The sequence below is a fragment of the Triplophysa dalaica genome, chromosome 21, assembly GCF_015846415.1.
Source record: "Triplophysa dalaica isolate WHDGS20190420 chromosome 21, ASM1584641v1, whole genome shotgun sequence".
NCBI lineage: Eukaryota > Metazoa > Chordata > Actinopteri > Cypriniformes > Nemacheilidae > Triplophysa > Triplophysa dalaica.
This window is the reverse complement of record NC_079562.1, coordinates 3,652,386-3,679,535: the sequence shown is the minus strand read 5'-3', so window position 1 is coordinate 3,679,535 and position 27,150 is coordinate 3,652,386. Positions and strand designations below refer to the sequence as shown.

At 38.3% G+C, this 27,150-nt stretch overlaps 1 protein-coding gene across 10 annotated transcripts in view; it reads right to left on the bottom strand.

Moving 5' to 3' along the window:
- itpr1b (inositol 1,4,5-trisphosphate receptor, type 1b) overlaps positions 1 to 27,150 on the bottom strand; it is a 93,049-nt gene that overhangs the window by 61,385 nt on the left and 4,514 nt on the right. For 8 of the 10 annotated variants that reach the window (XM_056735679.1, XM_056735680.1, XM_056735682.1 and 5 more), the window contains exons 3-27: positions 25,070 to 25,140; positions 17,841 to 17,956; positions 17,441 to 17,527; positions 17,017 to 17,175; positions 14,735 to 14,833; positions 14,321 to 14,404; positions 14,091 to 14,237; positions 13,822 to 13,992; positions 13,257 to 13,301; positions 13,117 to 13,146; positions 11,095 to 11,249; positions 7,750 to 7,849; positions 7,466 to 7,626; positions 6,072 to 6,213; positions 4,571 to 4,729; positions 3,578 to 3,750; positions 2,877 to 2,996; positions 2,334 to 2,519; positions 1,896 to 2,147; positions 1,445 to 1,586; positions 1,210 to 1,363; positions 736 to 926; positions 447 to 579; positions 317 to 368; positions 74 to 239 (exon numbers count right to left, since the gene is read on the bottom strand). In XM_056735679.1, coding sequence (XP_056591657.1) covers positions 74 to 239; positions 317 to 368; positions 447 to 579; positions 736 to 926; positions 1,210 to 1,363; positions 1,445 to 1,586; positions 1,896 to 2,147; positions 2,334 to 2,519; positions 2,877 to 2,996; positions 3,578 to 3,750; positions 4,571 to 4,729; positions 6,072 to 6,213; positions 7,466 to 7,626; positions 7,750 to 7,849; positions 11,095 to 11,249; positions 13,117 to 13,146; positions 13,257 to 13,301; positions 13,822 to 13,992; positions 14,091 to 14,237; positions 14,321 to 14,404; positions 14,735 to 14,833; positions 17,017 to 17,175; positions 17,441 to 17,527; positions 17,841 to 17,956; positions 25,070 to 25,140 — 3,295 coding nt within the window. The remainder of the gene's footprint in view (positions 1 to 73; positions 240 to 316; positions 369 to 446; positions 580 to 735; positions 927 to 1,209; positions 1,364 to 1,444; positions 1,587 to 1,895; positions 2,148 to 2,333; positions 2,520 to 2,876; positions 2,997 to 3,577; positions 3,751 to 4,570; positions 4,730 to 6,071; positions 6,214 to 7,465; positions 7,627 to 7,749; positions 7,850 to 11,094; positions 11,250 to 13,116; positions 13,147 to 13,256; positions 13,302 to 13,821; positions 13,993 to 14,090; positions 14,238 to 14,320; positions 14,405 to 14,734; positions 14,834 to 17,016; positions 17,176 to 17,440; positions 17,528 to 17,840; positions 17,957 to 25,069; positions 25,141 to 27,150) is intronic. The other 2 variants (XM_056735684.1, XM_056735688.1) reach the window with 1 other exon arrangement.

The window sequence follows — 27,150 nt, the reverse complement described above, 5'->3', positions numbered from 1 at the left end:
GAAAAAAAATGACAATGACATTAGTAAAGATGAGACGAAAAGGAGAAAAAATGTATGTATGTATGTCGGATACCTGTTTGAAGGCCATGAGTACTTCCTGCCTCTGACTGAAGTGTCTGAAGAGGAGATGCAATGCTCCAGACACAAGTGGAGGATAGTCGTGCATGGTGAGGTGCAGCAGAACCCTCAAAAACGTTCTTCCTCCGTGCTCATCAAGATCCAGAGGCGAGTTCTCATCGCTGAGTTCAGACAAATCGTTACACACTTGCATAACCTCGTAAAACATCTGGCATTTTTTAAATCTGGCAATCCTCACCTTCCACCAAAGATTCCTTCTGCCTGTTGCTCAATTTTCTCAAAGTCCAGAGCTTTGAAAAACACAAAAACACTTAACTAAGCAATAGTGCAACAGCAATAGGAGCAGTTGTGACTGAGTGGAGACCCACCAGGCATACTGTTAGGCCCGTCTGTATTTGCTGTTGGCATGGTGTCTGTTTGCAAGTTGCTCTCGTCAAACTCTCGCTTGAAGATACACAGCAAGCAGGATATCCTGTAGTCCAGTCGCACGTTCAGAATAAACTTCAGAACACAAACCACATTAGTCTTCAAAATAGGTCAAGAGTTGTTTTAAATGTTCATTATGACAATAGCAATGATACTTTTTCGGGATCCCATCCCTTATTTACTTCTACAGAAATTTAAACCTCAAAATGGGTATGATGGGTTTTTTATAACCTGTAGGATCTCTATGATCTTTAGCTTGGTGTCCATCACCAGAATGTCTTCCTTTTCTGGTTCGGTCTGAGTCTTCACCACATCACCGTCTGGTGGGGGTGTAGGGGTTGTGGGTAAAAATCCTCCCCCTCTTAGCACCACCTGGGTCATCAACTCCCCAACACCATGGATGGATTTCATGACATTGCTACCTGAGAGAAACATCACCAAGTTGTTGATACCTTAAAAGATCTACCAAATGCGACTCTTACATGCATCGATTGTCCCCCAACATTTCTACTAACCAATCACATTTTGCTGTTGGTTTTTAGGTTTGGTAATTGCAAACGGATTGGATTAGAGGCTTTAAGATTTGTATCAATCTATCTATTATCTCCCACCAATTCTCTGGTTATGATAAGGGGTTGTTTTCTAGGAATGTCAATGGATATGGAAAGGTCAGACTTTAGTGTAAGAAATAAAGTAGTTAGTTACTTTTGGGTTCATCCCCTTTTTCCAATTTGTTGATAGGATAGATGATGCTGACGTGAACACAGTCCAAAATGGCCAGTAGGATCTTCGTCAAACGCAACAAATCGCTAAAGTTGTAGAAGCCGAAGTAAATGAGGTTTCTCGCTAAATTCACAACCTTAAAAAGTGAACATAGAATTAGTTGTGTCCAAAACGGCCCACATTTCTTACGCTTCGTTTAGCTGGACAGATGGCATACCTCAAAAGTGAGCTTGTTTTTCTCTTTGTCTGAGAAAGGAATGTTTTGACAGACAACATCTCTGAGGTAGCTTTCCACAAAATCCATAGTGAGCGCGAAGCGTTCCTTTATCTCATCTCTGGTGGTTCCATCATTATCATAACTAAAACAACAAACGCCATGAAATTAAATTGTGTTTGTTTGACAAAAAATAAACATTGAAGAGAACATTTAAAGGGACAGTTTACCCAAAAAAGAAAATATTTTGAAGACTGTAGGAAAGCAAACAGTTCTGGGCACTATGACTATGGTAGTCAAACGGTCCCAGAACTGTTTGTATGCAAGCATTCTTCCAAATATCTTTCATCAGAACAAAGAAATGAATACATATTTTAACAAACTCACAGGATTTTCCTTTTTGGGTGAACTGTCCCTTTAAGGACACAGAGCTTATCGGAAAATGTCAACATACTCATCAATGGCGATTTTAGATGGGATCTCAGACCACAGCCTGGCGTATTTCACAGGCATGACCTGCTCCTGCGGATCCCGGTCCACGTGCATGTGAAGCATGAGCCGGCAGAACGAGGCACGGAGGTCATAGGGCAGGTCTTCATCTGACATACAGCGCAGGATCAGATCCACATCCAGCTGGCCTGATATCTTCTCAATGGCCAGGTACTGGCGGTCCAAACACATCCGTGCAAACAGGTTCAACTGACACCTGGAAAGTGTTAAGGAAAGAACTGTAACTTTGTTGACTTGATTTCAAGCCAATGATTGACATTTCATATATGAAACATATTAATGTTATGTGAATAGCTGGTAGGCTCCAAATTCAATCCGTGATTCAGTTTTGTTATTCTTTGGTTTTGCACTGATAACCTTTGACCCCCAGCTTTTGGCTGACCTGTAGTAGCTAATGACTTCCTGGTCATCTTTCTGCCCTTCTCTGGCATCCTGTGCCAGCTCTCTGACGCTCTTACTCCTGATCTCCTTACTGTTGTCCTTCCAAAACAACCACACCTCCTCTTCATCCTCCTCTGACTCCACAGGACCTTCTCCTGACTCCACCTCGAACCGAGACAACACCAACCTGGAATGAGAGTGAGATAGGGGGCGATAGGGCATGAAAGGCAAAGGACAAAAAAAGACAGTGAGAGACAAAATCGAATCGGAGTTCATTAAAAAAAAAAGTCATTATTCCACCTTGAGTTCACTTAATCCACACGACTTCAATGATGAAACGACTGAAAGGTTCACAAGATATTTTTGTCACCCATATATAAACAGTAGAAGGACAAATAACGTGCATCACTACAAACTTGCTAACTTGTAAACTGATTGTAAATAGATGAAGCCGATCTTTCCAACCTGTAGTTTTCTTCAAATTATATTTAATAAAGTTCACAGAAAACCATTTTTGTTGGGTGAAGTTAAAAGATGTTCTCACTTTGTCTCTATAAGGATGTCAGAGTTGGCGAGGTTCAGCACCGCATTGCAGATGAGCTCCTGAGTCACAGGTATGGACTTATTCATAGACACACACAGATCCGACAGGTAATCCAGAAACCTGAACACATACCGCAGATTAAATCACATCACTCTTCTGTCTGTCTATCACTCAATCCATCTAGCCATACATCCATCCATCCATCCGTCTATCTATGCAATCTATATAATCTACTCCTATAAGCTTTAGATACCTAAACACTTACCACAAATGTAATTTCCCCAATCACAAGTAATAAGCTCTCCCTATTTTTCATAAACATTTACTTTTAATCAAAGTCATTGAGTGCAGATGTGACACATCAGAGGGGACCTGCCCTCCCGGCTGAGACTGGTTTCTCCCAAAGTTTTTTTCTCAGTTTATTTATCATTAGAGTTTGGGTTCCTCGCCACAGGGCCTTGTTGGCTTGCTCACCGGGAGACTGGTTTTATTAAATATTATTTATTAGAATGATCTTGCTTGTTCTATAAACACAATGCACTGTGCAGTGTTTGACCTTTTCTGTGTTTTTTGGTTTTTCTTATTTTTTCCTGTAAAGCTGCTTTGGAACAATGCACATTGTGAAAAGCGCTATTTAAATCAAATTGAATTGAAAGATATGGCACAAACAGTCTTTGTGTCTGCAGTGCATTCCTTCCCACCTTGGTTCACGATTTTTCCTCACAAGACTGACAAACGTGTCAATTTCTGCCGCCGTAATGTGTTTCTCCAAGAGTTTGCGGTTGTTGTGGAGGAGGGCCGTTATCGTGTCCTCGGCCAGCACGTCGTAGCCAATCTGTTTTTGCATGAAGCGGAACTGCTTGGCGATGTATTCCTGGACAGAGCGGACAGAGTCAATTCTTTTTTTAATATCACCCATTCTATTATGCAACCAGTTTGTGCTTACAGATATGTACAACATTAAAAAAAAAAAATCTAGATTTATATACAGTATGAGTGAATGATAGTACGCTCAGCAGGTTGACTATATTATAAGTGAGTGGATATAATGTGTTTTTGTGATGTCAAACTTTCATGTAAACATTTTACCTGCCTTCGTTTATTTTGTTACTTTACAGATGACTTATGTTACTCGTGATGAGTGTTTTCCTTTATTTGTCACGTTTAGGTATAAAATCGTACTGTACAAGTCTTGCATTTGTTAAACCTTCAATACAAAGTAAAATAAAACTGTTTTGATATTTGTAAAACGTCAACGGTCCAAAAATGAAAGGAAATGTTTGTAAAATGACACATAATGCATGAAATGTTGCAAAAATAAAAAAAGTGTTTATTAGAGATGTGTAAAGCTGGAAACCACAGGAAGTCACACTAATGTCTGCAGGCTGAGATAACATCTAGATGTTCATGATTGTATCTGAAAACTCCCAAATGAAGGCAAGGCCAAATAATATAGTAAAGAAATGAATGGATAATAATTTGTTTAAATCAAGGGTTATCCATTCAACATGGATGGGTGACAGTTTATAACCAAACCGTTGGTTCTGTCGATGCTTTATTCAACCATGAGTTGAAAACAATGTTGTGTTTAACATTTTGTCACTGTAAATGCTGAAACCCTAGACATCAGCAAAGCAATAGCTGAACCATTTTGTAAAATCTAAAGCTAAACCAGCTAATTCCGGTAGGCCAACCTGGTTCTTCCTGTAGTCCTGCTGTGAATGTCGCAGCACGCGGTAACACAACCTGCAGATGTGTCTGAACGGGGCGTGTCTCTGATCACCCAGCTCTTCCAGGCGTAACATTGGGCCATCACCGCTGTCGGTGAACGGAGCCTGAAGCAACTTGAAGATCTAGAGGTGGAGAGAGAATACAGATCGATAATTACATTAAAAGCTCGATCTTTCATTCTTTATTGTTAATAAATCACAGCTGAAGGGCATTGTTAAGCACGACACAAAGCGGGTGAAACCCAACATAAACATTAAAGCCGAAAAATACGTATCAATGCAACTTTCATGAAGTAAAATCATGTCAAGCCATCCTTCCGCTGGAAAAAAGAATCCCTGGTCGAAGGAAATGTTTCGTTTCAGTTGCTAGGGTGGTTGCTAAGGATACGTTATGCAAAGTGGTCACAGCTTTGTTTTATTGCGAATAAAGCACAGCTATCGACCAATCACAAACAAAGACTGAAACTTATCATTTTATAACAATCATTTGGGCAATTCTGTGAAAATGTCAACCTTACCACAATTTTTTTTTACTTTGGTAACAGCACAGATATCAAAATTTAATGGTTCAAATACCCATGTGAGAACTCTCTTCAAATTTGTGAAGCATTTATTTTTAGTACATGATTTGACATAGTCAGGTAAGTGCCATTTTCAGGATCGTCACATCCATAAGGTGCATATTCCTCAATAATGGACACATGAAAATTAAAATAAAAGAACTATTTTATGCATTTTAAGGCATCCCTTCTCCATTAATTGGGTACTATTGTTTCAGGATTGTTAATTTTATTTCACAGAAATCCTACAAAGTTTGTTGTCTCCCAAAGAACGCGTCCTTTTTTTGTCACATCCATATCGCATCTTTAATTCCCTTTTTTACAACAGAAAATTTGTTCATAGACTGACTTTTTTGTGTTTAGACATCAAGGGTTTAGTAAATATAAACATATGGTTCAATATATTTGTCACAAATTCATTCACTGAGCATTTTTATGTCACGTCCATAACGTTGGAGTTGCCCATTTGGTTTCTAAATATGCGGTGTTTGTAGAGTAGCTCCGCCCACAATTAAATCTCAACATGAAACTGTATGAAACATTACTTCTGATAATTTGAGAGTGTAATTTGTGGCATTGTGACTGGCTGGGACACCCAGTAGTGCTGGAACTTTTTGTAACCAAGAAATTCTACAGACTGAGATCTATGGTTCAGATCAAGACAGCAAGACCTCATGACATTAGGTTTCTGGAGCCTTGGGCCTGTTTCACACATCAAGCAGCTGCAAAATATGAAGTTCAGTTTTGAAACCACAACAGCGCATACAAATTCAGCATTCACACTGACAGCCTTTCTGTTATAAACATCAGCACCACAACTTAGAAACTTCAGTAGTGAGATGTGGGACACAGATCAACTCTCATAAAACAGTCAGTTAAACGTGTGGCGCTAATGAAAGCCGTACTTGTTTCAGGATGTTCTGTTCCCGCATGAGCTTCTGTCGTTCGCGGTTGGGTTTGTTGACCATGATCTCTAGCACGTCCTGTCCGCTGTTTGGAATGTCAACCACGAAAAACACGAGATCCTCCAGGAGCTTAGTGACAAACCTGAAGAATGCAAACAGAACCGGTCATGCTGATTATAAAGTCAGCTTGAATGCTTAAAGGTACTTAAAGGGGGAAAAAAATATTTTCCGCTGAAGTGGGGGGACATGTTTGACATTCTTCACAGCAATGGATCAAAATAACACGTTAGAATGATTGAACTAAATCGGGCTAGATCCTTACACAGAGTAATGCAACAGCAAAGTGTTAACTGAGGTCAGAGTAAAAACATTAAGTGTTGTGTGATAAAACCGCTGAATCTAGATACCAGAGCAGAGAAGGATCAACAGAAAACCCACCAATCTAATCAAACGTTGATCACATTACACAGGAAAACACAAAACCTACCTATATCATTTTTACTTAAACAATTTAACTTGAAAAATGAGCTGACTTTGCTTTTTGTGTGAAACATCTCTTAAAAAGACATTTAAAAAAATACATGTTTTAAATTCTTTCAGATAATTTTCTGATCTACATGTCAGAGCATGTGCATGCATTCAAGTGCATGCATTCAAGCACACATATTCGCCTATCAGTTTCTCTTTTTGTATTGACTTAAACCTTGGACTATACACAACTTTCTAAAGGACTAGCGAATAAAATTTAGTGGCATCTAGTGGTGAGGTTGTGAATTGCAACCAATGGCTCACCCCTCCCTTTTGAAACACTGCGGTGGCTGACATAGCATTACGGCAATCATTTTTACTTCCGTATTCTGACACATTTCCGAGTGAAAAGGCATTTCAAAGGAGAAAATGAGTGGGTGTGGCTTGCGAAAAAACAGCTGTTGCATTGATTTTGAAATGAAACTAGCAGCAGAATGACTGTTGAAGGGGAGGAGTTAACGGATGCTCCGCCAATCCGTCTAATTTAGATGAGATGGAAAGTTCATTTTCAGATTTAAGATTATGAGGGTACATGAATTTTAAAAAGAAAATGACCCACATTGATGCGCTATTTACTATAAACGCTGCCATATTTCATGATTTTTATATATATATTTTTAATTTTACTGGGACTTTTACTGAATTGTCTCAAGATGCAGACCAGTAATGTATTCTTCTAAGGCATTTTTATAAAATTGTATTTTGGGCAGCACTAGAAAAAAGAGATCTCCAAAAATAAAAGATTAATTTATGTTGAAAACAATTAATAAAAGCATTTAATTGCGCCTAAATGATTTTTGTAATATTTGCTAATGAGGACTAAAGACACACTCTTTAGGACATTTAAAGCAAGACTTTCAGCTCACCTCCTCTCATTCTGGGTGATGGTGCCCTTCTCCAGTTTCCCAGCGATAGACGCCAGCACTTTACTAGCATCATTGGCAAGGTCGAGGTCCCTGACCTCAGCAGGAGGGACCGGCACGATGGCAAAGGCCTCTTTATCTTCTTTAACAGTCGACGTGCCAATCTGTGGGGATATCGAATTTTGAGCTGAATACTAATACATATGTGGATGAGAAACAACATTAATTTCCTAAATGCTTCTTTTATTTTCTGTTGTCTTTTAAAAAGATGTTGTAACAACACCCACCCGTAACATAACTGGCTTCTCTTCCTCTTTGTCGATGGGGTTGTTGGTGCTGTGGACCCATGTATTGGTGCACAGATGCCTCAATCTCACATATGAGTTCCTGACCAGGTGATTCGATGAAAACAGACATGGAGACAAACAACAGCAGTATTGAGGAGATTAAGCAGAGACCTGACTCTAAAAAAACGCACATACATTTTTTCAACCAAAAACCTTAAATTTAAGGTCACTTAAAGTTTGCGGCAACCATTGCAAATCCTTCTGAAAGAGCCGAGGGCAGTCTGGGTCACATTCAGGGGCAAATAAGTTCTTTTCACCCTGCAGCCGTCCAAATCCACACTAGGGAAAAGCCCCAATTTGTAGGCAGGCAGTCATGTGAGCACCTTTGAGTCATTAAGTTCGGGACATGCACACTAGGAGGGGGGTAAGAGGCGACCTTACGATACTCTGACCTCCATAAACTCGAACCTCATGTGGTGCTGAATTCAGCATTTAAGAGGATGATTTGTCTGAGATCAGACAGTGCGTCTATTGACATGTCAAAGAAACATCTATGGCACAAACTTACTGAACCAAGTACATATCAAGAGAATCCAATTGATTGAATTTAGAATTCAGCGCATCAAACCGGTAACGCAGAACATCGCCTGAGGGTTCGACAGAACATTGAGCACCGGTCACATAAACACACACACAGCTTCCATTGTTCTGCTCTCTCACCTTATTTTCAAAACGTGTTTGAATGTGCGAGATGTGTGAACATCTTTACGAATAAGCACATTTCCTAATCCTCTTCCTTTTCTGCATTCGTCTTATGTTCACAACCACGTTTTTTGGGTGAAATCCAATTTTATAAAGCTCTTCATGCGACCTTATAAATATGCAACAATCACTAATCACGTGAGCTGCATCACACCCTAAAATGTTCATCGAAACAAATAAAAAATGGAGGTCTGCGTCATTTACGCGTCAATTAATTATGAGGGCGAGGAGGCAAATGTGTAAAGAGAACAACTTGAAAAAAAAAACATTACAAGGACATACCCCACCCAAAACGTGACTCTGTTTTTGTATATTTATAATAGAATCATAAAAATATATTCCAAATCTCTATATCACGATTTTTTACGTGCGTCAAAGTTCACAGTAATGGGCTAGGTCACGACCTTGGAAATCCGCTCTTACTGGGATCTAACTTTAAGACGACCACACAAACACACAGAGATAATACTACAATTCCGCTTTAAACACAAAAGACAAAAAACGGCTTGGCATGAAATCCGCTCAAAGCGTGTTATTGAGAGTATAATCAATGGATGATTTAAAGCCCATAGGCTCAATATACAAAAAGCAGCTATTGATCAAAGACACACACACTCATCATGACTTCATCAGATCATGCTGACATGAATCAGTACGACTTCATTCAAACACGAACAACAGACGGATGAATCTAATATAAGCTTTCGAGAATGATTCTGGATTATTTATTTCAAAACAAATTCAAAATGAAAAACTAAAACGTATTTTGTATCAAGAACTTTTATTGCCATTGAGACATTTCAGTTCTGAAAGTAACAATACTGCAATAACTATAAACTCCTAAATTAATAAAAAAAAAAAGGGAATTTGAGCTGATGGAACTCCAACGTGAGTTCATGACAACATCAGCCAAACAGTCAAACGCTGAACAATACCGTCTCATCGAACGACCTTGTCTTGTTTCAACCAAAGCTAAAATCCCCTCTTTGTGTCCTGTTTCTGAGGAAGGAAGATTACTTCATTAAACAAACACTTTCCAAATGATTGCTTATATAAATAAGGGAATACAGGGGTGGATGGTTATGCAACATCTGGCTTCTGTTTTATGATGGCATGTTTCGACAAAATGGTAAGATAGGGTGCTGGCACAGGCACGCACTCGCCCTGGTTTCCTGTCTCTGTTCCCCGTCGGTACTTTCCTCGCTATTTTCAGAAAGAAAAGTCAGATATCGCAGGTATTTGGATGAGGCAAACACAACGTGTCACGTGCAAACTCCACACTGGATGTGTTGTAGTACGAGAACAGAACGTGAAGGGTGTGTGAGTTTTCCAAGATTTGTGCTTCGGATACAAATGATTCATTAAGACGGGAAGAACTCGTGAACCCAAAGAGCTCAGGAGATGTTTGGCAAGACATCAGAAGAATAAAACACTTAAATGTAGCTTTCACTAGAGTTGTTTACTACATGATCAAAACATCCTAAGGGCCTGAAAGCACAACATCACCATTGTGTATCTTCTGGTTTGAGTTCACCTCCACACTTAAAGGCTAAACGCCCGCAGAATGACGGCGGGTCGTAAAATGAATGTACTGTGTGCAGTCCAAACACATTATTAAGAGGAATCTCATATATTACTCAGAACAGGCATGTGACCAGCAGACCTGTTACTCCAACTCAAATACAGAATAAACTCTATCAGTAAGCATGATTCATGCAAACTCTTTCATGCACTTTTTGGTCTAATGGTGTAAAAAAGCCGAGGTTTAAAAATGTTCTTTCTGAAACCTTGTCTCCCATATTTTGTGATTTTTATTTTTGTTATTAATCATTATTATTGGTCACCCTATAGGTCTATTACTGGGCTTTGTAAATATCAAACCAATAAAAAGTATTCAAAAGTTCTTGTCAACTTTGACCACACAGCATTTAATCATTAAAAAAAATAGTGATTTTATGTTTTCTGATAAACAGTGAATTTGGACATCTAAGGTTTCGAAAGGACTGTAGCGATACGTATGAATACAAATATATTCATTTATGAGAAAAAAAAACGTCTTTTTAGCCTAATTTTGCCTTGAGAATTTCATGACATTTATCATTATATTAAGAATATTGTAGTAAAGTAAAGTAGTGTTATACTATGTTATTTTACATATAAATTAGAAAGAAACAACAATACTGCCAAAGAAAAACTACCAGAATAATAACACATTATTTACAATACAGTAATTAAAACAAGAAAACAGTAATGAGATTTGGGTGTGGAGAATTCCACAATATTCCAAAATATGTAAATAATATAATTTTTTATACAAAATATTATTTATTTCTAAAATTCCTATAACTGACTTGGATATGTGAACGTTATGCTCAACCGAACATTTTTGTGTGACTGAAACTGTCAGCTGATGCATAAATTATCAATGGATTTCATTGGAGCTGTGTGACAGGACAAACACATTCAGCTCTCCTAACAAAATCTCTGACTGATGAATATGACAAAACAAACAATAAAATGTGTCTTTTTTTATCTTTATATCTTGAGTTTTTATTGGTGATGCAAATATGCTTCATTGTGTACCTGGGTACGAGGGAGTCTCCACCTTTAAGGGTTGTCGGGTCCAGCTCAAATATGGAGGAGATATCATGGCCATCAGGAACAGAGGCGAGGGAGTACATGACCTTCTCGTTGGGTGCGCGCAGACGTGCTTGGAGAGCCTCATGTTCCAAGTCCAGCTAATGGAGAGAAAGGAGATCACGTAACCATGGAGACGATGCACGTCACCTCGGTCGGTTAGTGGATGACGTGACGGAGATAAAACCGGCCAATATTCATTAACTGATAAGACATTCTGTGATGTGTAACATGTTTATTGTTCTGCGTGTAGTTCTTAATTATTCAAAGTGGTCACGTGCGAAGCGGTCAATATCTGCACGTTCAAGTACAGGAACGTGATGTTTGACAGCAGATTATAAATATATTTTAACAGTCACAGCTCTTCATGTACAAGTTCCTGCAAAACATGTTTTGCACTTTCTCTGTTCTTCCTTGTTCGCTTTCTTTTGAGTGAAAGTTTAAGAAAACATTAAGTCCAAGTTATTCATTACAAGACTGCCAAGTGTGTCCACAGTAGCAACAAGACAGAACAATAAACAAGCCATGGTGTTATACTGCCATCTACAGGCAATGAGTTATGATATTAATCCATGGTTACCAAGCTATATTGTCACCTTGTGGTTGGTTCAAGAATTATCTCTAGAAATTAACTGGAGAAACTTATATTCATGTATTGAAAATGTTCACAAGAATTGCTCACCCTAACCCTCTTACGCAGAATGAGTGATGTTGTGCTTATGTGCATTATTTTCATTTCATTATTTTTAAAGGATATATTATTTTTTGAATTGTGTAATGATATAAACAAATAAATGGTCTATGCAATCCTCTTTGAACATTAATTTGGTATAGTTGCTCTTTTTAATCGGTTTAATATTATTATGTCTTAAGGTTCTCCTTCTTGTTGGGTCTACTTAGAAAGTAACCTTTATCAGGAAGATCGTTCCTATGGTTTTCCTGGTGACCTCTGTTTTTTTTTGTTTTACCAAAAATAAAAAAAAGTTTAACAATTTATATAAATTAACGTCAAAGGTGGATTTCTTTTATTTATTTTACTATAAATATTGGTTATTGTTGCAAAACCATGGTTAATATTCATATTACAACAATCTAAATACAGAAAACACATAAACAAACAAAAGCCTGGGCACATACATGTAAACATGTCCTTTGACTCGCTCAAAGCGAAATCTTGAAAACTATGAACGTGTTGCAGACAAACATATTGTGACTAAATATTGATTTCTTTAGAAAACGTTACTATTTTTGACTGTCTAAGTTCACTGTGCTGGACAGGTGACCACCTTGAAGGCTTAAAGTATAAAACTACAATTTCTTTTCTTGCATTTATGTTTCCTAGTATTAATGCTCTTACTATTGTTGAAAGTTGTAAAGCATGAACAGGTGTGTTGGCACACTTTTGACTGGTGTCGTGTATATATCACATGCATACACAGAATACATACAGAACTAACAGAAGTTGCATCAGGCAAAGAGCATTACAGCATAAAAGTGAATTGTATACACTGATTTGACTCCGCTGCCATGTTGAAATCAAAAACGAGGCAGAGGTGGGAAGAAAACTGGAAGGACAGATAGACTATAATAGTTTGGGCTACCATCGTGTGTCTGTGATATGAATAAACAAATGATGCGTTTAAAAACAATGTTAGATTGGCTGCGTGTGCATGAATGAAACCCGTTTATGGCAGCTTAAGCATTCACCAAAATGTGTTGATACGGCTTAAGTGGTTTAAGTAAAACAGATCGTGTGCTTGTATAGTCACATTTAAGATCATCAATTGTTTCAATAACTCCAGGTTGGTTGTCCAAACCATTGCAGTCTATCCGTCTCTCCGGTTTTCTTTCCACCTCTGCCTCGCTTTCGATTTCAACACTGCGGTGGCGTGAAATCCGTCTATGAGCTCAAGGTCAAAGTATGAAAAGGTGATTTTTACACGAAAACCGAAGCATGACTGACAGTACCTGGAAGTTAAAGGGTGAAAAATCCGCCACCTACAGCAGGGAGAAAATTCACCAAGCAGTTTAGCTACAGCGCACGCCATGAGCGCACACACAGAAATATCAAATATTCAACAGAGATAACCAGCTGATAAATCACTCACGGATGAACGAGAATCCCGCGACTCCTGCGCATAATCAGGATTGACCTGTCAACAGGTGAGTGTGAAGAAACTTAGAAAAACACCCTCAAAAGGAACCCCTTGCACACGTAAATCAGTTTAACGCTTTTGGCAAATAACCTAAAGACAGGAAATTCGGCACTGGTTCTTCAGACATGGCTTGCTTGGTTAGCTGGACAAAAATCTGAATGCTAATATCAATATACTTTCTAGTCTCAATGCAAAAAAATCATCAGAAACTGAAGGTACTTTATGTGCCTCTGAAATAAAAGTCAAATTTGTTGAACACCTCTCAGATCTTCAGTAGATGTTCCAACTTTACGTTCCTAAAACTAACCAAATAAGCCATGTGCAAAAAAAAACACAGGCCGTTGGGTCTGTTTAAAGCTGCACAATGTAAGATTTAACCTTTCTGGCATTTGACTGAGCTACATTCAGCTCAAATGAGGATTGAGGCCTGGATGGAAGCGTTGAGGGATGACGAAAATCTTACAGACTGCAGTTTTAGGGCAGAGAAGGTCTAAAGGAAGTTAGTAAGGTTCCCTACCCAGTGGGAATGGTTAGTGCTGATCTGGGACAAGCTGGGGGAGGATCCAGGGATAGCAGAACACGCCTCACTCACCTCTGCTGCCAGGTAGTGTCCTGTGGCCAAATGTTTAAACCTGAAAAGACTACTCCAGTAGCCAGCGCCACCACGGCACGGGTCAGGATGAACCACCTGAAACAGGATAGAATCTGACGTTAGAAATTGATGGCGAATCTACTTAAGTCGAAAGGTACTTAAAGAAACTAGTAACTTTTCAATTGGGCCGGTACCTCTACTTCCCACAATGCTTTGCTGCTGGTGGCAGAGGTGGCGGACTGGCGGCCGGTAGTCCGCAAGAACACGTACTGGTTCTTCCTGTGTTCATCGCAAGTGAGAAACTTCTCCTGCTCAGCGTGGAAAAGTCGCACGACATCACCCTTGTAAACAGAAAGACAGAGACTACTTAACAGTCGCAGGAGGAAAATACACAGCTTATATCGCATATCTCTGACGCATCTACCCCTTTAAGAATGTCTTCCTTGTTGTCCCTCCATTTCATAAATAAAACAATCTTCCAGCTAGTATTGCAGTTCACAGAGTTCACCTGAAGAGATAAAGAGAATTAGACGGAGAGTCTATGTAAAAGAGAAATTAAGTCAATTGCAGTTTTTTTTGCTTAAGCACCTAATAAAAACGATTATTTCCCACAGAGATAATCTTGCAAAGATAGCATCTCAAAATAATTCGCCATCAGCATAAAATTTCAAAATCTCTCACTGTATATAAAGTAATTTCAGCTTTAGGCAGGAAATATTCCCGTTTTCAGCACTTACAAAACTATTAAAAGCAGAACTGCGATAATAGTCTCATTTACACTTGGGGAAAAATGAAATAAACAGAAATGCTGATCAGCTGAAATAAAAAGCAAATGAACCTCATTGCAGCCGGGATTGTCCACCAGCTGATGGGTGCTGGCGTGAAGAGGCTGTCCGGCGTTCACGGGATTCAAAACTACTTTATCACCAATCACAACCTAAAAGAAAACAATACAAAATAAGGTACACAAATTTTGTACAAAACCAGGTCATTGATACATTTCTATAGTTTGTAGGATGTTAGTGGTTGCTAAATAATTTCTAGGGTGTTCAGGTGGATGCTCGAAGATCCCTTAGGAAATTTAAGCATGGTTTTTTTGTAGTAAAAGTGTTATTCCAGATAGCACAGGCACGTGTGTGCTAAAGATGGAGATCTGAAAAACATCTGCTGTGTAAAACATCTGATAAACATCTCGGAAAGAGCAGTTTTACATACATTTTAATCATAAACATCTTATAGACATCTGACAGCAGACGCAGATATTGCAGATGAGCAAACAATAAATGAAAAAATTAAACAACAAAAAAATCTCCCAGATGTACAGATATCAAATAGATGTCTGCCAGATGTATGTGTGCTATCGGGAATAGTGGCCAATATCGGTTTTTTTAACAATACTATGAAAATATTATAGCAAATATAGCATATACTATAATACAGTATTATAGTAAACCATGTTATTTGGCGGTTTTTATCAAATTTGTATTACCGTAATTTTGCTAAAAGTACAACAGGTTAACTGTGGAATTGTGGTGAGACCATAGAGAATTTGTGGTTGCTATGGTTAAAATATGATACATTTTTATCCAGAATTTATCATTTGGAATGGTTTATTTTGATTTAATGAGGAAACTGCTAAGAAAAGTTAAACGTAAAGCTCGAAACAAATCTCTAAATTAAAATAACTGTATGAGGAATAATAATAGTGATAATTGCCTCGAAGAGCGGCACACATGAAAAGACACTTAGAAACTGGCAGGAGTCCAAAACGATTTTTATCGCAACATAAAACATGGTTTAAATCACTTTGAAAAACAATGGCGGTTTGCATTTGTCCATGTGTGACCAAGAGGAAAGTCGTACAGCTGAGCTGTGGGCTTGTAAGTATCAAAACTCTGCATGGGGTCAAAAGGCAAATCCATATAAGACCGGTTCATAAATTCAGCTCATGACTTCAGGTAGGCTTTCTATGGACAGAGATGTTTTCAGTGTGAACCAAATTCATTGTACTTCCAAGTAAATCGGATAAAACCAGAAAGTATTTTTTACAACGATTCAAGTTTAATTGTATCCATAACAGCATGATGCCTTCAATAACGCCTGATAATAAAACCACATAAAGAAATGTAGCAATAACAAAGCTCAAAAGTGAGAATATATATATTTTTAAATGATATACGCAAGTCTCAATGAAATCTGAACCAATCTTCTGAAACGCCTCGGTTTTGCCGTTATTTATGTGACCGGGTCAGATGGGATTCAAAGCATCGCTGGCACTTCAAAACAAAAGCTTTCTGTCAGAGAAGCTCTCCCACAAAGCCATTTTCAAGAGCATCACCACAGGAATTCACTGATGTGAAATTGGATATAACGTATATCGCTCAGAAAGACCCCAGAGATCCAGAGCGGATGACACCCCACGACCCCACAGAAAACCAAAAGCATGTTTCACTAACAGATGCAGGAACATAAGCAAATGGTGACCTCAGCCTGTTTCTGCTTTGCGTCACATGTTTTCCAAACACTTACAACTCTTGGGGCAAGATTTACCAAACAGGACAAAAGAGCGCAACTTCTCTAGATATGCAATAAGGTCAAAGTTACAAAACCAGCTGTGTTTTCAGCACTTATTTTCACTGCGTTTCTATAGTAAATACGACAGTTTTTTTTTGTATGAAATATGCATTTGCACTGACGCATGCTGTCAGTACATCTTGCTCTTGGTGTGTTCTCTTTAGAGAATTTGGTGCGTACGAGTCCATTTGACGTAAGTTTGATTCGCTTGGTTGGTCTAAAAGCCATTACAGGTAAGAGACATAACAAATCGCACCTGTTTTAGAAAAAAATTTATGTCTGCTTTGGACTGAATCACATGGGTTTCATTACGATTCACAGGTGGAGCGGAAATACATATTTTGTGTGATATGTTTTTATGGTAAAACCCAATTGGAAAAAACACTATTAAAAAATGTCTAATTTTCTTTAGTTGTTACTACAAGCCAAAACAAATAATGCAACAAATAAATTTGATTCCAACAACTAACGTAACATTTTGAAATAATACACACACATCTATGGAAACAGTTAACTAGAGGACGATACCACACAATGTTTACTTACACTGTCTCCTAAGGAGCGAAGTTTATAAAAGGGCTGTATGTAGAACCACGAGCCTTCGTTTCCAGCCGAGTCCAACGTCACACGCATGGCGTTCTTCTCCAGCAAAGCGGGCAAGCGTTTATTCACCGTGAGGTACTTATTGCTTTTTAAATGCAACAGCTGTGAAAAGAACAAACAAACTTAAATGATTGGTAGTGCAGTGTATTTGTGCAAAAACTCATTCATCTTTTGAAATTTTTGCTCAGGTCATGTTCGTCATGCTGCAGTGTTCATATGACATAATGTGAAATAAATTATGCATGTCAAGCATGAGCCTAATGATATTGGCACTAAAATAACACTGAACAATACATTTTTTATTCTGCCACGTGAACTGGACAGTGAGAGATCCCTGTGCTTTCCATCTGCCAGCTGGCTGCCCTACCTGAATAACATTTCCGTACTGAATCACCGTTCCTAACAGCTTCCGGTTTTCTGATTCGTTCTGTTTCTTCTCTAGATCAGCAGCGTGCTGAAAAACAAACCAGTATAAAAACATGCATGTATACAGATTTACAAAAATGTACAGTTTTAGACACATTAACTCAACTAGCTTGACGGATAGAACAAAATTGCTATTGATTTTTTTTTTCAATAACAAATTACTTTCAAATAATACTTTCAATAATAATATTTCAAATAATATGAAAGAGCAAACAAACGATGGCGTGCAAAATTTTGCGCCATCAAAAACTTTTTGTGAGAAAGATGAAATGTTGACACAGGGCCTTGCATGTGGCCTCCATCTCAAAAACAGAGAACATAAATGTGTGAGCCTGTCTCACGTGTAGTTTGTTAAGAAGCACTGTGTCTGTGGTGTTGTTTCCTCCTGGTTTCGCTGCTTTCCAGAACTGTTTTTGGGCCGAGTATCTATTCATGGGACACAGCTTGAACAGGCAGTCTGAAAGGAAAGACAAAACGGCACGTACCTTAAACATGCAGAAAACGTCTGAACGTTTTTTTACCTTTCAAACAGAACATTTCAAGTCTAGTAGTACTGATTCACAAAGGTGTGGTAAAATTTTTTCGGAACAGATAAAAGCAGGTAACTCCCGGAGACTCTGTGACGCATTTAACTGAACTCATTACAGAACCAAATGGGTATAAAACACACAAATAACTGCAGACATAACTGACAATTCATTTTGTTTCCATAAGAGATGAACAGACGATTCACGTTTACATTGACTATCGCTTAATAAATGGTTTGTTTGGCCTGAAAATGATAGTATTGTGAACCAAACAGAGTTATCACATAGCATCTGATGAAACAACTCCATTAAAGTAACAATATGGGGTTTTGAGGGGGATCTATTGACATAAATGCAATATAATATACAAAACTATATCTTCAGAGGTGTATAAAGACCTTACATAATGAGACGTTATATGTCTAATACCTAAGTATAATCTGTTTATATCTACATACAGAGCTGGCCTAAATACATTGAATTCACTGCCATGTTTTCTACAAACAACTCTACAACTGTTTACATACTGTTAGAATGAGATCCTATATTTCATTTAAAGGGATACAGGTTTTCAGTTTAAAATGACAAATGGGTAAATAATGAAAAACTATTTTTTTGCATGAATTTTTTCTTTAAAAGACAGTTACACTCATGAAGATAGAGTGTTGGGCTTCCTGAGGGCCTGTAAAAGGACGTTGAGAGTACCAGTGAGGGGAAGGGAACCACACAAGGGGACGTGATTAAGTGTGACGAGTAAAAATAGCTCTTCAACCGCAGAGCGCACTGAGAAACGTGCCAACGTAGAGCTAGCGCTCTGGGATTAAAGAGGTGGAGGCAAACTGTAGGAGGGGAGGAGGAAAGTTAGGAGAGAAGGATGCGGGGAGAAATTGGGACAGTGAGAAGAACGGAGAGAATGAGAAGAGATATGTAAGTTGATAAGGCTGAGAGGCAAAGATAGGTGAAGTTCGGAGAGAGAGAGGCTGTCAGGCTGAGCTAAACCACAGACAGGTTATCACAACAAAACAATCTTGATACAACTTAAAGCTTGTTATCCACAATTTAACTCTCACTTCAAAATAAAGTTCTGTGTGTTTTTTTGGGGGAAAAACAGCATCACTGCCATATTAGCAGACAGCTGGTTCTGATGAAACCAACTGCGATAAGTAAAAAAAATCCCAGATATCGACTTTTGCGATCAGCATGGCATCCCTAATGCATACATTTATATTTAAGTGTTCGACAAAAGCTGAAATCCGAAGCTACTGACAGTGCATTCAAGCAATTTTAAACAACGTTTCCTTGAACATAATTCTCTACCAAATGCTAAAGAAATACACAAATCTCCGACAACATGTCATACGAAAACATCTGCAGAAATTTCATTCGGTTGTGTCATAAGGTGTCAAAGAGACCACATCCAGTTAAAAAAAAACTTTAACCGTGCGTTTCTTATTACTGTTCCACTGCCAACAAAACCACCTGTATATTTTAGCACACTTAGTTTTCCCTATACGGAGCAAAACTGGTATAAAAGAAACAATGCTCTGAATACTGTACGAAAAACACCGTATGAGAAAAATCTGTGTTACATTTTCATACGTTTGATTTGCTGTGAAAAACAGCACTGTTTTATCATTCAATCGGTTTACACATCAACAAGCAGAAGGTCAACTGAAGAATCCCAGTGATACCAAAGAGAAACCTAGTGAACCTGCACCAGGATCAAAACGGACAGGTAGACGTTTGAAAAGCTCTCTGGAAACCAGGTCTTTAAACCAGCTTAAGTGGGCTATTAATACCATCAGGGATCTGAAGATTTAGCGCTAGCACCGGTCTCTGAAACAGCCACTGAGATACTAGAGCAAAAGAGCAGATCTGTCATATCAGCCTCCCATTCTCAAACTAACAATATTGCAAGTGCTCATCGTCCACTCTCACTACCACAACATCCTTGCAAAAGCAAGTCGAACCATGAAAGCAGAAGTAGCCAATTTGTTTCTTACGTGTTAACATGAACCTTGTGCGTCATATGCAGATTCATATTTGAATGCTTTCCGTTGTCATTGAATAAAAAGCCTGACACATCATTCACTGTAACATTTATCATTACTCCAGCAAAATTACATCCTTCTGGCTACACAGACCCACAACGGTGTCCACAAATTGTTGCCATCTTGAAAGCAAAGCTGTTATATTTTAAACAGAACCCACTGGTATTAAAGAGTAGATAAATCAATTTACACATACTGTTGTCCACATTAAGGTTGGCATGTAGGGGCATACATGAAACAGAGAAAAGATCATCACTTCACTAAAATCCTGATGCTTTCTCCATATGCATACAGTTCACTGCAACATTTCTCAATACTCAACCAAAATAAGAGGCATTTAGCAATAAATTGTAAAAAGTTAGTATCATACATCCCTCAAGACACCAGGTATCTGAGTGTTCATGCAAAGGAGTTACGCTCTATAAGTTATGACACACGTTCTGACTGCAGGAATAAAGTGCTGGTCTGAAACTGTGTTTGGCATGTACCTGAGGTCATTATCTGTAGTATTAGTTAAAGGACACTTGCACTTTTGGAATAAATTGGTTCTAACAGGTCACAGTAGGACACCAGAAACAAGAGACCTGCGGTAAACTCCAGCCCCGGTGCACGTGTTCACCTCCACAGCTGTGCCTCAACCAAACAGGAAGAGAACAAACAGTGGTGTTCAGTGGTGTGTGCAGATACAAGCCAAATTATTCAACATCCGCATTATTGTAAAAATTGTGTCATGGTACAGCTCCAACACCAGCACATTAACGTTCAGTGTGGAATATTACACATGTACCTCAGGTGTGCTTTTCATTGGCTCTTAATAGACCTCTGTCATCACAACACAAGACATCCATTGTCCCGGCCTCTGGATCCGTTTCAACACCAGTCTTAAAATACCTCGTTTAAAGAGCCAATGACATTGGGGTTTAGAGAAAAGCATTAATAGATAACCAGAACAGTCAACATTTTAAAGGTCCAGTGTGTCATTTTTTGGAGGACCTAGAGACAGAAATGCAATATAATATACTACATAATGAAGCGCAATGTTTTTGGTACCTTAGAATGAGCTTTTTCTATCTACATACACCGCGGGTGCCTTTACACTGAACTCAACATGTTGTTTCAAAAGTAACCCTAAACAGACAAAGTGCTCTATAGAGCGCGTTTCGAATACGTTATCTCCTTCAGCAAAGAAGCGAAAGTGTGACGACATCGTTGTCCTGTGTCAGTTGCCGTAGCTTCTGGTAGTGCTTCAAAAGGGAGGGGTGGAGTGAGCCATTCACAACCTCCCCATTAGATGTCGCTAAAATCTCCACATTGCTCCTTTAAATTATTTTATACAGATCGTCCATACATCCAAAGCTAAAAATAAAAGACATTAGCATTTCCCTGCAGCATGAAACCTTTTAGCTACCATTTACACTTTCACTTTACCAAAGTTATTTTATTCAAATGAGATTCAACTAAAGACATAAACCTGTAAACATAGACGCTTAAAACAGTAACACACCTGCTTGGATCATCACACAAATTTTTCAAAGCTTATATAGGACTGCATTTTCAAACTGACTTTTTGGTCTATTTGCAAGAGATTAAATCAGATCAGCTTCTTCGGAGTGCAGTCAATATCTGGCATATCTACATTAGTTGCGACAATAATGACTTAAGTGCCAAGTGATGGAATCGTTACGGTCTCTGTAAAGAGTAAATAGAAACAGATTTGAGTCAGCTTTGTCCATTTTTTTTCTGTCTACAGGTTACCAACTCAACGTTATTCCAAAGCCTGAAATTAAGCTGGTTGTTTCCCTAATATTTGCATAAGGTTTCAGTTATAATGTGACAGCCATCTGCTGTTTTCAAAGCCAACAGTTCAGAAAAAAAACTATGACCGCAGCAAACATGACCCTGCGATATGACAAGTTTATAGAAGCGCTTTGTGTTTGGTTAGAAACGTTCAATTAAGTGACATTTTCATATATGTGCACTGCAGAATGTTATCTCTGAAGCTGTAAATGCTGTACTTTACACTTTTATCTTCAGTTACTTACAAATGAGAGACGATTAATATTGTGTCTTAGAAGCAACATTTATGTTCTAAAAAATACCAGACAAAACAACATTTTAAATCCAATATTTCCATTTAAACACTATAATCAAGTAATCTGGCCTTTTATAAGTCTTTTGGATATATTATAGTATTAGAGGGGCCATCGATCCCATTCTGAGGTGTCCTTGCCTCTCATCTTCATACATTAAACCCAACATCTTTCTTTCAAAAACCGTCAAGCGAAAACCAAGATGATATATAATCCTGCCTGCCATCCGTGTAGATTTAACCCAATAGACAAAGACAGAAATACACAAACATGATGCCATACAGAAGAGATGCTAAGAACACAAAATAAACGCCACGGACCCATGCATTAAACAACAAACGGACAAAGAACATGTCCATCTACCACAGTGACCTTCAGCTGAGGGATTGTTTTGCATGCGATTGATTCTAAGAGTAGAAAAGAGACGCTTCTGCAAAACACAATAACACTAAAGCCTTCAGCAAGCATTCAATACAAGGAAGATACGTCTGATTATGTGCTCAGTTAATAAGCACATAATCAAGACAGCACACAAAAACACATCTCTTAAGACCCGTCTAGTTACTAGTACAACCAGCAACAACAGGCTTTTCAAAAACTCAACCGTGGATGTGCTGAATAACCCTGAATTGGGTAAAATTACAAATTCCCCAGAAATACCATGACTTTAGTAGAAGGGTCCGAAACCTCACTGGTAGAAATGGGATTTCATGTTAAGTATCGGATAGAAAGCCAAGTATGTATCACAAGGCGATTATGCCTGGAACACGGCAGTGTGATACAGCAGATACAGCAAGTGATTTTGGATAAAAGCATCTACTAGGCAGATGTAAATGGCAGCCCAGTTTTAATGCAATTTTGATGGACATGAACAGCTGATAAAAAGGTGCATTCACAAAGTGAGATCTTAAAACAAGCATCTCAGCTGGATGTAAAAGTAATATCTGACTCCGCTCAAAAAAGAAACACTATAAAACATCAAGGGTACACTAAAGCAGAGCAAAAGCTCTTCCGAAATAAAATCCTCAGAGATTAATTGAGATACATTTGCAGGCTGTGTGAGAGGGAAATCTCAAGCACTCAAAACCCCTGCCTGCAAAGCTGATGCCTTAAAACCAGCTGCCAATGACAGTTCGCTTGACACGTCTGAAGTCCTGTTAACTACTGTATGTGAATACAGCATTTACAATTAGAAAAATGTTGTCTATAAAAGTGACTATCTATGGCAGTGCTTTCAAGTGCCAATAAGATTGTAAAATGTTTTCAATGCCACTATAACCCACAGATGTACAGACCTTAAATTACAAGAACAGCTCATTCTTAAGTATCCTGGGGTTTCTTGCTCAATAATGAATGCAACTTTTAAAGATCACCCTTTGTGTGCTTCAAACTGGGGGATTCATTTTATTTCACGGTAACAATATATTTCACGTAACAATCTCCCGTTATAGTTCTATATTTTATACCCTATATATCTTCTATACATTTTTCTTAGATTGATTTACTTTATTTATTTATGACAGTTCATTTAAATGCTCACCATAGTTAAAATGTGGGCAAGATAATGTACAAAAGATATCAGATCAAGTTCTGATGGTCAGAACTTTTATTATTTATTTATATTTATCTTCTGGCTATATCATATGTGTACAGTAGGAAGATAGACAACATGTATAACAATGAAGACTGAATATATTCACAAACAACGAGAGTACAATATATGGTGTTATAAACTGGTGTTCATGGGGTCTGTACTATAGGTCTTCATCGCTCTTCATTCTCTATTAGATGAGCATTTTTAGTGTGTTGCGACTCTTTGTCTTCAGGTTTGTTGATTCTCGGGCTTGTCTTTGCATTAAGAGTCTCTGGTGACTCCACAGGCGTATCACAAAACGGGGCTAAGCGGCGTGTCATGTTAAAGAGCTCACGCGGCGAGCATCATCGCCTGTTTCAACGCAAGTTTCACCTTGGCTAAAGTTAAGCTTTATTAAAACTATTAACAGCTTTACAAAGCAATCAAAAAAGGAGAATGAGCTTTCTACGTACTGACAGAAGGTCACAAGAATATTTGATACGTTCAATTGTTATGGGTGGATCAAATCACATGTTTTTTTCAGAAAAACTTGTCGATTTTACCAAGCCTACTTATTTACATTCTGCAGATTACGCAGAATAGAAAAATATTCCGTTATACCACCAAGCCGTACTTTGAACCTTACAACCTTCACTAGTTATAATTGAATGATCTAGTCCTGTTCAATATTATACTAGAGAAAACAGACCTATCCGGGCAGATAATGCAAACAATGCATCAGCTATCAAAAGAGCCAGAGAATACACAAGGTCTCGTTTGAAAGGCTGTTCATGAGCGGTCCCTGAGTTTTAGAAAGGGCGCAAGGGTTTTCCCAGCATGCCTCACACAGTGCACTGTAGAGTGTCAAGGGAGCACAAGGTTATTTAAGATGTGACGGTGTTTAATATTGAGAAAGTCATCTTTGTACGTTACATCACAAGAGTTACATTTGCTAAGGAGAGCTCAATTATAACCTACAAGTACAAACAATTCAACAAGCAATTTTTGCATCACTCTTAACAAAACAATTCTGACAATAATGCATGCAACCAGCTGTAAATGCATTCATGTGGTGTATTCAAGGTAAATACTTTAAAAATCACTAAAAGATCTAGATATTTCAAAATCTTATGTGGACAGTTTTTTGGCCAGGACACACTAACAATATTACCGGTCCCAATAAGATTATACCATAAAACACAGTACAAGGACAGGGATCATACAATTTAAAATATGACATGTGCTTTCTAATGAAACAGATCAAATGCGTCCTGAAAAAGGTTTGTCTTTATGTTATTATTACAGTGACGGATATAAATGTAGCTTTACCTCGAAACTTCTTGGGAGGGTTGTGGAGGTCTCCAGATTCTGGCTGCACCACACACCGGTCATCCACCAGACTATACAGGTTAGAAACAAAAGTCAGAGTAAGGTTTTCTCTATAAAGACCATAAACACAGTCTAAACATTGGCCCTCATTCATAGAACATTCGTAAATATATGGGTACATTTTGTCGGTAAAACGGACCATCCCCAAAACTTTCCTGAGGATTCCCATATACTTCGTAAACCTCAGATTTGATCGTGAAATGCGTGTATGTTAATGAAATCACTCTTAAACATGGAGCGCATGCACGCTCATTCATAATTAGCACAATCTCCGCCTCTGCACAGCATATCAAGGAATCCTGGATTCCTCTGGACTTCATTCTCTGGTTTGGCAACAGTTTCGCTTAAACGTATAATAGGCTATATGCTTACCAATAAATTCATAAATGAAACTATGTCCACCAAAGCATTTTTAGCCAACTTCTCTTCATGGTGCTCTTATGAAAATGACAAGCTGGTGGCCCTTAGAGCGCTTTGGAAGCACTGCACGTTTTTATGATTTGGAATATCCAAGACAGTGACATGTTAATAGTGTCATATTTTAAAGAATATCACTGAATAGACCGTTATAAAAATACAATAACAATCAATATTAACTTTGTGTATGATTGCTGTCATACATGCATTGTCAACGTAGTGTTTGTCCCGCCTCTCCTCCACTGTGGTTGGACAACTGTCCAGACAGATTTTGCCCCCAATTGACTACCATAGTAGGAAAAAGTGCCCCAAACCTGTTTGCTGTCCTACATTACTCAAAATGTCTTATTTTGTGTTCAACAGAACAAAATAAAACTATAACGTAATTTTTCTTAATATGGTAGTCAATGGGGGGCAAAATCTGTCTGTGGTTACAAGCATTCTTTCAAATATCTTTTCATACATTTATACAGATTCGGAACAACTCGAAGGTGAGTAGATGATGACAGAGTTTTCATTGGTTGAAGTGTCCCTTTAATGTGACAAAACATTCCTTTTTAATCACCTGACTAACCTGCCTTTCTGTTCAGCATATGGTAAAACTAAATACAGACTCAAGAATGTTCTGTATGCGAGCATGAAACAGTAGTTTCTTTCCCATAATGTTAACAGAGGCGGAACAAGAACTTAAAACCACGAAACTAGGTCTGTTAACACATCAACTGACCGCTCTGTGTTCCCACAAGCTTATCTGCTTGTGGCCACAGTGTTGACACAGCAAATGTCATATTATAATGATCACATTCAATGAAAACGTAACGACGGAAATATTTGCCTTCTATCATGATTCCTTTATATCTCGAGACCGAACACACGTGTGGTATAATACACCAAGATCGATGGAACCTAACTTTAATTAATTCGCCATATGCTTGCCTACGGGATATCGCTTTCAGTAAAGCTCATAAGAGCACATGCATTAGCCACCCACTGAAACCTCACTGAGGCTTTAAACCACACAACTACAGTAGTTGGGTTAAAATCCATTAAACCATCATTAGCAGCAAATGATGATTCTCCACATTTGCATTCTGAGAGGAAATATTTAATAAACACTAATTGTCATTAAAATACAGACACTCAAGTGAGACTCTGGTCTTCCCCTTATATATTTTGTCTGTTTCAAACCCAAGTGACCAGCCCATCTAGAAAGCATTTTGTGTTCATCAACACTTCCAAGAATAATAGAGACAGCATTTCTGGGCAATAGTGCATTTTTTTATTTTTGCATTGATGTCCCAGAACATTTTTGCTTACTAAAGGCACATTTAAACATACTAGTAAAATGTTTAATCACTCCTTAACTCAATCAGTTTATTAATGTAGCATGTTTTACGATGCACATTGTTTAATCTTCAAGGTCCAGAGTTGATATTTAGCGGCATCTAGTTGTAAAGGTGCAAATTGCAACCAACGGCACACAACACCCCTCCCTTTCGAAGCACTACGGTGCCTGACAGAGAACTAAGATGTCGTCACTAGGGATGCTCACTTCGGTTCATTTCCCCCTTAACGAGAACCGACGCTTGTTATACGAACATTGA